At 37.5% G+C, this 12972-nt stretch overlaps 1 protein-coding gene across 4 annotated transcripts in view; it reads right to left on the bottom strand.

The window, feature by feature from the left end:
• Window positions 1–12972, bottom strand: part of SCAF4 (SR-related CTD associated factor 4) — a 56204-nt gene that overhangs the window by 15798 nt on the left and 27434 nt on the right. For 3 of the 4 annotated variants that reach the window (XM_082655071.1, XM_082655072.1, XM_082655069.1), the window contains exons 8-16: window positions 9465–9688; window positions 9002–9110; window positions 7421–7585; window positions 6803–6888; window positions 5932–6122; window positions 4899–4999; window positions 4336–4449; window positions 3323–3479; window positions 1556–1713 (exon numbers count right to left, since the gene is read on the bottom strand). In XM_082655071.1, coding sequence (XP_082511197.1) covers window positions 1556–1713; window positions 3323–3479; window positions 4336–4449; window positions 4899–4999; window positions 5932–6122; window positions 6803–6888; window positions 7421–7585; window positions 9002–9110; window positions 9465–9688 — 1305 coding nt within the window. The remainder of the gene's footprint in view (window positions 1–1555; window positions 1714–3322; window positions 3480–4335; window positions 4450–4898; window positions 5000–5931; window positions 6123–6802; window positions 6889–7420; window positions 7586–9001; window positions 9111–9464; window positions 9689–12972) is intronic. The other variant, XM_082655070.1, reaches the window with a different exon arrangement.

Below are 12972 nucleotides of genomic sequence, written 5' to 3' on the forward strand. Positions count from 1 at the left end.
GAGAAAATCTGAAAAAAGGAACCTCTAAATTGTGCTTATTATGTGAGTACACTTATTAGATAACAGGTGGTAATCTGCACCTACCCCTAAACAATAGAAACCACATATTTTTTCCCTTTTTCTATTTGGCCGCACCGCGCGGCATGCGGGATCTTAGTTCCACGACCAGGGGTCAAACCTGTGCCCCCTGCAGTGGAAGCGTGGAGTCGTAACCACTGGACCGCCAGGGAATTCCGAGAAATCACATATTTACTCTCTACTTTATGACAGCAAACTCACACTGTAATTCACCAGCACCTGTATTGGTGTTCTGCTAGAATATTAATATGTTAAAAAATGTCTCATGGTTAGGTCAATAAGTTTGAGAAATACAACTTTTTTTTTTTTGCGGTACGCGGGCCTCACTGTTGTGGCCTCTCCCGTTGCGGAGCCACTGCGCCACCAGGGAAGTCCCGAGAAATACAACTTTTAAAAAAGCTCCCTGGTGGCGCAGTGGTTGAGAGTCCGCCTGCCGATGCAGGGGACACGGGCTCGTGCCCCGGTCCGGGAAGATCCCACATGCTGCGGAGCGGCTGAGCCCGTGAGCCATGGCCGCTGAGCCTGCGCGTCCGGAGCCTGTGCTCCGCAACGGGAGAGGCCACAACAGTGAGGCCCGCGTACCGCCAAAAAAAAAAAAAAAAAAAAAAAAAAAAAGCTACCTGGTAATCTGCACAGTGACTAAGATCACAGGTCCTTAGGGTCAAAGTGCCTGGTCCCCCTTTCAGGTCATTTTGTGACCTTGAGCAAGCTACTTACATTACACTCCCTAGACCTACCTCACTCATCTGTAAAATGGAAAAGTGCCAACCTCACATAATTATGGGGATTAAAGAGTGAATAAATATTAAGTGCTAGTGCCTGGCACTTAATAAATACCCAACATATGTTAGCTATTGTTACAAAAAAGTACAATCAATCTTAAGAGATTAGTCAAGTTTCTTTGACTTTCATTGAATCTTATTTAGAACCTGCACTGGAAGGCATATCCAAAAGGTCAGCTAAAGAGTGCCAATTTGAGGACTCCATTTATAAAATATCACAGCTAAGTATGTATCAAAGCATGTAATTTTCTCCTAACACTAGGAAAAATGAAGAAGCTAGGCAACCCAGTTTTGTGATAGCTCAGATTTATCTGATTCAGTTTTAACGTGAGAAATTGGGGAAAGAAGGTATTGAAAGAAAAGAAAAATCTAATGGATCATACATAAAAGTATGGGTCAAATATTTATAATTTTTACCAAAACATTACTTACTTAGCTCTTAACATGTAACAGGAAAATCACATCTCAAGTCAAAAAGGTTATGAGGTAAGACACTGAATAATCTCGACAGATGTAAGGCAATATGAAATTTATTCTGGTTTTTAAAAGCATTTATAAATAATAGGTCTGACATACCAACACACAAAAAATTAATATGCACTCATATCTTTGACTATGAATCTAGACATACATCTATAGTAAGACTTAGAAAGGTATCTTTCTAAAAGTTTAAACAATGCCCCAAATAGTCTTACCTGTGGAGGTGGTACTGTTATAGGTGCAGGAACAGGAATAGGAGGGACAGGCACAGGTAAAGGCTTAGGTATGGGTGATACTGGTTCTGTGTGTGAGGTTTCTGCCCCTCCATTTTGAGCAACTTCATTTTCATGCTTTTTGGGAATTCCCTTCCAATCTATGAGAGTTAAAGAAATTTAACAAAAGCTTACATTTCAGCTTATAACTTTAAACCCAGAAATGATTTTTTAAATGTTGATATTAAAATCAGAAAGCAGGACTTCCCTGGTGGCGCAGTGGTTAGGAATCCACCTGCCAATGCAGGGGACGTGGGTTCGAGCCCTGGTCCGGGAAGATCCCACGTGCCACGGAGCAACTAAGCCTGTGCACCACGACTACTGAGCCTGTGCTCTAGAGCCTGTGAGCCACAACTACTGAAGCCTGAGTGCCTAGAGCCCGTGCTCTGCAACAAGAGAAGCCACCACAATGAGAAGCCCGTGCACCACAACGAAGAGTAGCCCCCACTTGCCACAACTAGAGAAAAGCCCGCACTCAGCAACGAAGACCCAATTTATTTTTGGCAGCCAAAAATAAATTAAAAAAAAAAAACCAAACCCAAAACAGAGAGCATTCTGATTATTAAAGAAATGCCTATGCTGATCTCATAAACATTAATTATTTAAATTAACAATAGCAAACATGCAAAAAGAATGCTTACTTACGTGCCAGGCACAGTTCTAAGCTATATATATATTTATTTAATTCTCATAACCATCTATAAGTACCATCTATAAGTAGGTCCTACTATTATTATTCCCATTTCTCAAGAGGTGAAATCAAAAGACAATTTGCCCAAAGTCACATAGCTAGTAGTGGCAGAGGTGGGATTCAACCCAGGCATATTTGGCTCTAAAGTCTCTGTTCTAAACCACAACAGTGTATTGTTTGGATTAAAGACCCTGGGAGGGAGGAGCAGGATTCTTTTTACCCTGGACCAGAGTCTCCCAGAATGCCTGGCACATAGTAGACCCTCAATACCTGTCTGCCTGAACAGAAACCTAGTCCGATCCTTAGGCGAAGGCATTACGCACCAAGGAGGGAGGAGGTGGTGTATGGGGAAAGTCCAGCATTGTTTCACTGCCTTTTGGCTTTTCAAATCATCACTCCTGACTGAAGTTCTTTAATGCTTTAAGTATTTACTGTACTTTGCCATGCCACCCTGTGCTCCTTTCATCCTGCTATCTATCAATCTTCAGGTTATGCCCCCACAAGCTGCCATTTTTCCCAATGCAATTCCACTATCAATCTGGCATTTTTAATATTCAGCCTACAAATAACTGCACCTCCTTGTCTTACACGTTTACTTTTGATGGCTTCTCTGGACATTTAAACATTTTCTAAGAAATTACTATGAAACAGTGGATTTTACTAACAATGTTCAGTTTGAGACTCATTTGATCTGTTAGGTTTTTACAGTGAAAAATTCTACCTAAGATCCACTTAATACTATAATTAATAATTAAGCCCATAATCAGTATTTATTTGTGTCTGCAACTCTCCCACTAAATGTAAGTTCTCCCACTAAATGTAAGTTGCATAAGGGCAAGGACCACATTTGTCTTATTCACTGTTGTTTCCTCAGTTTATTATAATGGAGAGACTGGCACCCACATAGTGGGTATTTGAAAAATCTCGAAATTCAGATCCTAAGGCAAAGAATAAACATTTGTCATAGCACTACCAAGGAAACAGATGAATTTTTTTAAAAAAATTAAATACTGCTTTACCTGGATTAAGTGTATCACTGTCCAACATTCCTCCTTCACAAAAACTCTCCAGTTCTTCAGGCTTGACTTTGTCCCACGGAATATAAGTAACACCAAGTTCTACATCCCAATACTGCTTATAATCTGCCTTTATTCCTTTGTTTAAGGCCCAGGCAATCTATTTCACCATTTGTTAAAATATAAAAAGAAAGGAAAGGAGAAGAATGTCATAAATTGAGAGTTAACTGTTCCTCATGATTCTAATTACTCAGACTTTGTCAGCAAGGGAGCAATCTGGCCTGGCTTTCTCTGGATCTCACTCAAAACTTTATTCGGTGCTAAGAAACTGGTTACCCTACCATCTCACTTTGTTTCTCCTAGGATGGAAATCTGACTGGCAATCACTTCCTTACTCACTCTTCCAACCACCCACCACCCCGCAAACCCAGGCAGCATAAAACTTAAGAGAAAAGGAAAAAGTTTATCAGGGACAGGCTGAAGTTCCCTATACAACTCAGCATAAAAAAGTGGGGAGCACTTTTAAAAGTCTTGGGTAACTCGGAATTACTCAACATCAGACAAAATCCTTTTGCGGTGCGATCCAAGGGTAGAACATGGTATTATAACATTAAGGAAACACTGACTCTGGCCCCTCAGAGTAATACCCATGTACCTATATCTTTTCCTCTATCTTCAGTGAGTATTTTTCATAGTTCTAAGATGAGATGGCAAACTTTAAAATTAAAATGTGAAGAATACAAAATTTTCTGAATGACAAAATATTTTACAAAATGACATTATATTTAAAGCGCCAAGTAAATACCTTGATGAACCTACCTACCTTTAAAAAAAAAGACAAAATTCTACCATGCACCTAACATTTAAAATTTTATTTTAACTCTTAGGAGATAACCTCTTTAAAAAAAGATGCACAGATAATGCCCCGTGTCCAAAATTACAGTTTTTTTAAAAAAGTCACATAATATTATATATTAAGTTTTAAAAGAAATGAATTATAAACTATAAAACAGTACCTTTATGGATTTCTGGTTCACTTTATAGTTTCCTCGGCTCAGTTTCTGCAGGGCACGGTTAGCATCTTGCCTATGAACCATAACAATATAGGCACAACCTCTGGGAGGAATCATCTGCTCCAAAAGATTTTAATATTATAAAATATAGTAACAAAAAAATAAAAAAGCAACAAGATATAATACTACGTAATCAGTTCCAACAAGCCCAATTCAAACCCCCTGCACCCTCCAGAGCCAGAGTTCTATAACTGGAGATTAAATTAATTTGTTAAATTGGTGGTTCCAGTTTGGTCTCAACTTCCAATTATCGACAAATCTACAGTTCCCCAAGCTTTGTTATATAAAGACTTTTTTAGAAAAACTTTTTAGAAAAAGGTTTTAGGTTAAACTTGGTGACCCAAGAAATGTAGTTAAATGCTAAACATGAACTCAGAACACCTGAACGCTAGCCACATCTTCTACAAACATGGGAAAATTTTAACTTAGGTTTCAAGTCCTTAATTTCATAGAGTAACATTAGTCACATCTATCTACTGTCATTAAGTGATTTAATAAATACTCACATTAATTGATTCAATTGGACCAAACTCTTCTAAGAGACTGGCAACATCCTGCTGAGTAGTCCTTTTGTCCAGCTGTCCCACCCAGAGTGTAGTACTACAAACTTAAAATAAAATTATAATCATAAAAATATACACATTCGATAATGAACAGCACTGTACTTTACATGAAAAAAATCATTAAAGAAGATATGCATGAGTTACATTAAGATACCACAAGTTTAAGTAGAAAACCCCATATACATTTAAAAAATTCTAGAAAGTTGTGGTAGTACTTCCAGAAATGGAACCAGGATAGTGAAAGGTACACCTATGAGTTGGTAAAAAAAATTGGTCTTTTTGAAGACACATCTGAAGATTTCATCTACGTAAACTAGGGCCAGAGAAGCAGTATTTTGCCCAAGATCGCCCTTGGCAAGTGAACACAAGAGCTAAGACTTGATCCCAACTATCTTGATCACCAACCAATTCAGTGCTTTTGTTCACTGCATGTAGCTGTTCCTTTCCAACTGTCGAGAGTATATGAGTTTTGTTTCATGTTGTGTCCTCGGTAATAAGCCTTGCAGAGTCAGAAGTTTTATATATGCCCTAGTTATACTATAAATTAAAATTTCATTAATAGCTAGAGTTGTATCAAGAATATGTCTAGCACACCTTATTAAACATATTCTAAACACATCATGAAATTTAGGAGATAATGTAAGCTAGTACATTCTGTAAATCATAAATCTTTATAAAAGAGGGCACTAGTTATTCTAGGGGGAAAAAACCCCACCTTTCCACCATGTGTAGGAGAACTAGTTAATGACTCTATTTCATACATTCGATTCAAGACACACTTCCTCATCATTAGTTTGGTTCGCTCCTCATTGCTGCTTTACAGCTGGCTTAATGTACAAAGGCAAATCCAAGGGTATATGCCAAAGCACAAATGAGTAAGACCTCATAAAGTGGTATTCTGCTAACAGTTATAAAACATTTTAAACTCATGACATGAAAAAAAATGCAGGAAATTTGAATATAAACGTTCACGTACCACTAGCAGTTTCTGGTTTGATTTGAGGAAGGCCTTTTTGTCGGCGCTCTCTTTCTTTTTCCCGATCCCTTCTTTCTTGGGATCGAGATCTAGGAGAATGTCGGCGTCTATCTCTGGACCGAGATCGAGAACGTCGATGACGAGACCTTCGAGTTCTAGAACCAGATCGAGATCGTCTCCTTTTTGGTGACCTAATATTTTCAGAACAAGGGAGAATGGATTAACACATGGAGGTAAAAAAGAAAATGTAAGCACGTGTTAATCTGAAAAAGAAAAAATACAACTAGGTAATTTAATGTTTGGGTATGTAAGAATTTGACAGCAGGGAATTCATTTTAAAGATTTTTAATATGCTCAAAGTTAGAAAGCACAAATATATTATAAATGAGATAAATAAAGATGCTAACTTATAAAAGTACCTCCCATCTTTGATACCTCTGGTACTATACTAAATGACATCTTTATAGTGAAGAAGCTAATGTCATCATTGAGATATACTGACCACTATTCTCTATCTTCTCAGTAAAGTCTTTTCTGTGGGAATTAAAACATGTAATCCGATTACAGTATTATTTATTCTCTTTCCACTTTTTTGGGTTGATAAATTGGTAAAAGAACTCTGAATACATAAATCTTATGATTCCATGTATATCTGTAAATAGGCATTAAAGCAACTCAAAGGGAAAATATGTGGGTTAAGATGACTTAATTTTTTAAAATTAATACTTCTCCTACCCCCAATCCACACATGCATACAAACATACCAAGTGTTATTTTATTAGTCCTGGGCATCTGAAAACAATCCAACTAGATTTTAAATTCTATCACTCCTAAAACATACAGATTTGGATTAACATTTTCTATAAACTACCTGGATGCTGATCTAGATCTTGACTTTCTGTTATCGGACATGTGCCGCTTAACCTCTTGAATACAAGGTTGTTCTACTTCCATTTCCTTTAAAAAGAAAAACAAAACACAAAACCCATCATTAAAAGAGAAAGTGGCAATTATAAATAGAAAAAAACGGGACAAAAATCTAAAAAATGCTAAATTACAAATCTCTTGCCCTGAAAGTTCTCTTTTGGTTACTTGAGACCAAATTACTAGTTTAATAATGACTGGCCATGAGTGGGAAAAGTTTTTTTTATATGGTTTACAAGATTAGAAGAAATACTGATCTACTTCTGGAAATTATTTCGTAAAAGTTACATACTGTGTTTACCAACCATCACCTAAAGCAGTGAATTAGGCACTGTTTAAACATTCTATACTCTATCTCAATCCTCACAAACCGTATGGAAATTTGTAGTATTATTATGTCCACTTTCCAAATGAAAAACTTCGCTCACAGAGAGGGCAAATCTGTGCCCGAAGTAATAGTCTTTCTTCATATTCAAAATGGAAGATAACAAGCCAACAGGCAGCAATCTATTTATAAATCAAGGGAACCATACAGATAATCAACAATCTGAGAATGAAGTTTTACCTGATGTGCCTTTTGTGTAAGTGGTTCACTTTGTGCCTGAAAGGAAGTTTGGAAAGGCTGCTGCACGGGTGGAGTTGGAGGAATCACAGACTGAGCCATGGGAGGAAATGGAGGTGTAGGAAGAAGGCCAAATCCTGGCATCTGTCCATTAGGAGGAAGTGGAACCTTTTGTTTTTTAAAAAAATTGTACAAGCAGACTTTAAGTAATTAAAAAAAAAAACCTTGATCACGGAACCATGACTGACAATTCCTATTGGTACAATCTCTATTCAAAGAATTGTTATATATCCAAGAATACAGGGTAAAAATCCTACAACTCGTTTTAAAATTATGAATACATGATCTGGTTTTATAATTTAAAAACATAACTTCATTTATATGAGGAAGCAATGTGACAGACTGAACTTAAACTCAAAGGTACTCTCTATTGCAAACTGTCTCTCTTCAACTTTAAAGGCAATTAAGCTTTGGGGGGAGGAAAAGTGGCTAGAAGAATTGACTTCTAGGTATATTTTAAACATTTTACGCCAAGGGGAGTTTCAACCAACATGCCTAGGGTTGAATACATAATACTTAGGGTTTGATATTTAGGGTTTCAAATATCATAATAATGAGAGTAATGATGCCACAATGTAACAATTTTCTACATGTGACATTCCAACACTAATAGAATTAAAAGTATAATTGTAATGCCATTATAGTATCACAAAATATTCTTTCTAAATTATTAATAAACTTTCAGCAATTGTTAAACATCTGGAAACAAGTTCATAGGCTTTCTTTGTATTTTAAACAGGCTTATAAAATATTTTTCAAACTTCATTCCTCAGCAAGTCATTAAAATCACAATATCAATTTCATATGACCAAATACAGGCACATCTCAGATTCGATTCCAGGCCACCGTAATAAAGCGAATATCGCAATAAAGCAAGTCACATGAATTTTTTGGTTTTCCAGAGCATGTAAAAGTTATGTTTACACTATACTGTAGTTTATTAAGTGTGCAATAGCATTATGTCTAAAAAAATCAACATATATACTTTAATTAAAAAATACTTTACTGGGCTTCCCTGGTGGTGCAGTGGTTGAGAGTCCGCCTGCCAATGCAGGGGAGACGGGTTCGTGCCCCGGTGCGGGAGGATCCCACATGCCGCGGAGCAGCTGGGCCCGTGAGCCATGGCCGCTGAGCCTGCATGTCCGGAGCCTGTGATCCGCAACGGGAGAGGCCACAACGGTGAGAGGCCCGCGTACCGCAAAAAAAAAAAAAAAAAAAAAGCTTCTCACAAGGGAAATAGCTGTATAACTAAACAGGCCAGTTCCCTGAAATAGAACCACAATCTCTCTCTAAATTATTTAAACAAAAATGCCTATTAAATTATCAGCATGTAATGTTTAGCATCCTTGTTTTAATTAAAGCAAAAGCAACTCAAATCAGTTATGTACTCAACAGCTTTTACTGTAGCTATAGTATTTAGCCATGCACACAGCTAAGTAACAGTGGTCTGGGAAGTGCAACCCATATGCTCTAATGAATAGATCTTCAGTTATTAAAACTCAGCTATAAGAAAAATGCCTCTACCTGATGGTGCACTGGATCCTGCTGTATTGCCATCATTCGAGGTTGAAACTGATCCATGTTTTGGTGCTGGGTATATGCTGGTTGCTGCATGCCATCTCCAGGAAATCCACTAAAAAAGATGAGTAGTCTTTTCACCCATTCGAAAACACATGAATCTTAGCCACATTTATACTACAGAAACTTAAAGAATGCTGTTCAGGAGTTATTAATAATCAACACTTTACTGAATCATATATTTGCCTGTATTAACTTAAACACAGCATTTTCCCCAAAAGTCATTTTTAATTGTAAATCTGACAGGATCTCCTCTCCATTCAGAAGAAAACTCCAAATACCACAATTTAAAAAAAGAATTTTAAAAGACTATATGAAAAATGATTTCGTTATTAACTGTTACTTGCATTATGCCTTATTATGACTACCAAATCTCTATCTGCTGAGGAATCAAAAGAAAGCAACTCACAAGGGTGCCTGTGGAGGAGAAGCAGCAGTCGCAGCAACAGAAGGTACAGCAGCAGCAGATGCAGGGGGCGCAACAGCAGCAGCAGGTGCTGTGGTGGCGGCGGCGGCGGCAGCGGCGGTCGCAGCAGCGGCGGCGGCGGCGGCAGCAGCGGCCGCAGCATCTTCCTTCTTCGATTCTTCCACAGCTTCCGGCTCATCATCGTAATCAAATCTATCAAGTAGCTTCTGGAATAGGTGTGTATGTCAATTTTCCATTTTAAAATTCAGACTGTGATTCACTGAACAAAAAACTTTATAAAAACAGATATTTACCACCATCTATAATCCCGCAATGCTGTCATGTACAATTTCACCTTCCCACATGCCTCTTAGGACCCTAGTTCACAGACAATTTTTACACAAATGCCATTTTGAAAAGACACTTTAAAAAATTCTGTTTTTCTTCCCCAATTCTAAGTACAGTGTTTTCTTTTTGACTATTTTCTATATGATTTTATAACTAATAGTGATAGAAAGATTTTACCCATTCATTTTCCTAGACTAAAAACTTTTGGAACTTTGCACATATGAAAATGGGTACACATTTTCAGTCGGCTTTGTAAAATGTACAGAAAGAAAGACCATCTTATCCAATCATTATAAATGCCTACAGAAAAATGTCCATATGCCGCTTGATCGAGAATATGAAAAATAAGAGAATGGCACAGACAGGGCTGCAAAGTCTACCTGTGCACTTGCTTCTTTCTTAAAACTTCACAACCCACCTTAGATTACCAGAAACTTTCATTAAAAAAAAAAACAAAAAATCAAAAAAACCAATCAGTGCACTTCACAGGATCCCGTGTCTAGAAGAAGAGCCATTTAAAAATATGGTTACATTTACTCAGAAAAGAAGGAATGAAAGTAATGCAACCACTACTGTGTTTTGATAGATTATACACAATATTTCATCATCAAAAGAAACATGCAACGTACATATAGCTTCTTCTTCTTACAGACAAGGAGACTAAGGCTCGGGTAATTAAGAAACATGACCAAGACTGTACAGTTAATACATGTACAATTAGGATGTGGACAATGGTCTTTTCTACCTCAAAGCCCTCAGTCTCTGGCATCCAACAAGGCTGTCATTTCTCTCAGGCTGTGCCCTTCCTGCTCATGGATTTCCAACCTCAAATTCCTAAATTTGTATTATTCTGTGATAGTTCTGCCTGGAAATTCTGGTTCTACTTTATTGGACAACAGATTTTTAAATTAGGAAAGGAAGTCCCCTTCTTGGACAACACTTCTGTTTCTTTCTTCATAATTCTAGGCCACGTGACTAAAAGTTCTTATAACAGAGCGATCTAACATGGCCCAGGCACCTTGCTGCTTTACGCACGTTAGCTTACTTAACCCTCATGGCAATAAAAAAATATAGGTACTACCATAGCTCTTTTACAGTGGTACACAGTGAATACTAACTCAACATCAAGATAGAGTCAATGACAGGAGCCAAAATTAAAACCTGGGTCTAAACTGTCTACAAAAAAACCACAAAGCCTATGATCTTTGCAGTTTATCGCATATACACATGTTCCTTAAAGTTTTACGATTTATACCTATTGCTTGGGAGAAGATTTGAAGCAATTAAAAAATTAAACTGAGATCTCTACTATCTAAAGACATTTCTGTTGCTTTTTAGGAAACTGAAGAGCTATGAAGCAGCCAAAATAGAAAAACTGTTCCCAGTCAGCTGTCTGACTAGCTTAAAATAGACCTTTACAGTCAAAGGAAAAGCACAGAATTCCTTTTTCTAAACTTAATATAACTAACAAACATTGGCCAACCCACTTAAGATAAAACACTAGAGGAATTAGTTGTAATTCAAATTAACAACAAAACAAGCATGTCAGTAGCACTGCTATTACTCAACATTTCTTTTTTGGAAGTCCTAGCCACCAGAACAGTAAGAAAAGAAAAAGAAACAGGCCTAGATGTTGAATGGGAAAAGTCAAATTTAGTAGCCTAAATTTTCTCTTAGAAAGAAGTAGCCTTAGATTTTCTCTTAGAAAATCTAAGAGAACAACTAGAAAACTAAGCTTCTAATACCATGATAATTTACAACATAAAATAAAAATCAGTAGTTTTCCTGTATGGCATTATTAACTAAACGAAAGTGTTATGAAACACTAAACATGAAAAATGAGTAAACATCTAAGAATAAATGACACAAGAAATGTATGACATATTAAAAATCTAATAAATTGAGATTCTGTGTAAGAAATTATCAGTACTTGTTAAATTAACCTATAAATTCATAAAAATTTATGCTAAAGTTCATCTGGTAAAGTATGCTGTGATGATCAATTATATGTGTTAACTTGGCCAGGTTATGGTGCCCAGTTGTTTGGTCAAAGATTAATATAGGGCTTCCCTGGTGGCGCAGTGGTTGAGAGTCCGCCTGCTGGTGCCCCGGACCGGGAAGATCCCACGTGCCGCGGAGCGGCTGGGCCTGTGAGCCATGGCCACTGAGCCTGCGTGTCCGGAGCCTGTGCTCTGCAACGGGAGAATTACTATAGATGTTGCTGTGAAGGTATTTTAAAAATGTGATTAACAGGGAATTATTCCCTGGTGGTCCAATGGTTGGGACCTGCCCTTTCACTGCCATGGGCCCAGGTTCAATCCGTGGTCGGGGATCCCCACAAACCACATGTGCATGGCCAAAAACAAACAAACAAAACAAAACAAAACAAAGAAAACATTGGGAATTCCCTGGCGGTCCAGTGGTTAGGACTCTGTGTTCTCAGGGCCTGGGTTCAATCCCTAGTTGCGTACTAAGGTCCCATAAGCTGCATGGTGCAGCAAGGGAAAAAAAAGTGATTAACATTTAAATTAGTAGACTATGAATAAAGAAATACACTCTATAATGTGGCTGTGCCTCAACCAATCAAAGGCCTTAAGAGCAAGGACTTAGGTTTAGGTTTCCCAAAAAAGGCATTCTCAAGACAGCAACATGAAAACCTTGCCTTGCAGAATTCAGACTCAAGACTGCAGCATTAACTCTTACCTGAATTTCCAGCCTGCCACTCTGACCTACAAATTTCAAATTTGCCAGCCTCAACAACTGTGTGGGCCAATTCCTTAAAGAAAATCCCTCTCTTTCTCCCCTTTGTGTGTCTCTGTGTATAACTGGTTCTGCTTCTCTGGAGAACCCTAACACATATGCCCAAGAATAGCCAAAGAATGCCTGAAAAAGAGTAAGGGCAGAGAACACATCTAGAAATGAAATACAAGTTGCAAGTGTTTAAACTGTTATGTTGCAGAAATAAACAAAGATATTAGTGGGACAGAACAGTGTCCAAAGACAGACACAGAAACAAATGGGAATTAAATGTATGACAAAAATTGTGAGAATTGGCTATTTCCAAAACAAAGATTTAACTATCTTGAACCATATTCTAAAATAGGTTCTCGATAGATTGAGACAAACATGAAAAACAAAAATATAAAACTACTAGAAGAAAGAG

This window comes from Grampus griseus (genome assembly GCF_964374135.1).
Source record: "Grampus griseus genome assembly, chromosome: 5".
NCBI classification, from domain to species: domain Eukaryota; kingdom Metazoa; phylum Chordata; class Mammalia; order Artiodactyla; family Delphinidae; genus Grampus; species Grampus griseus.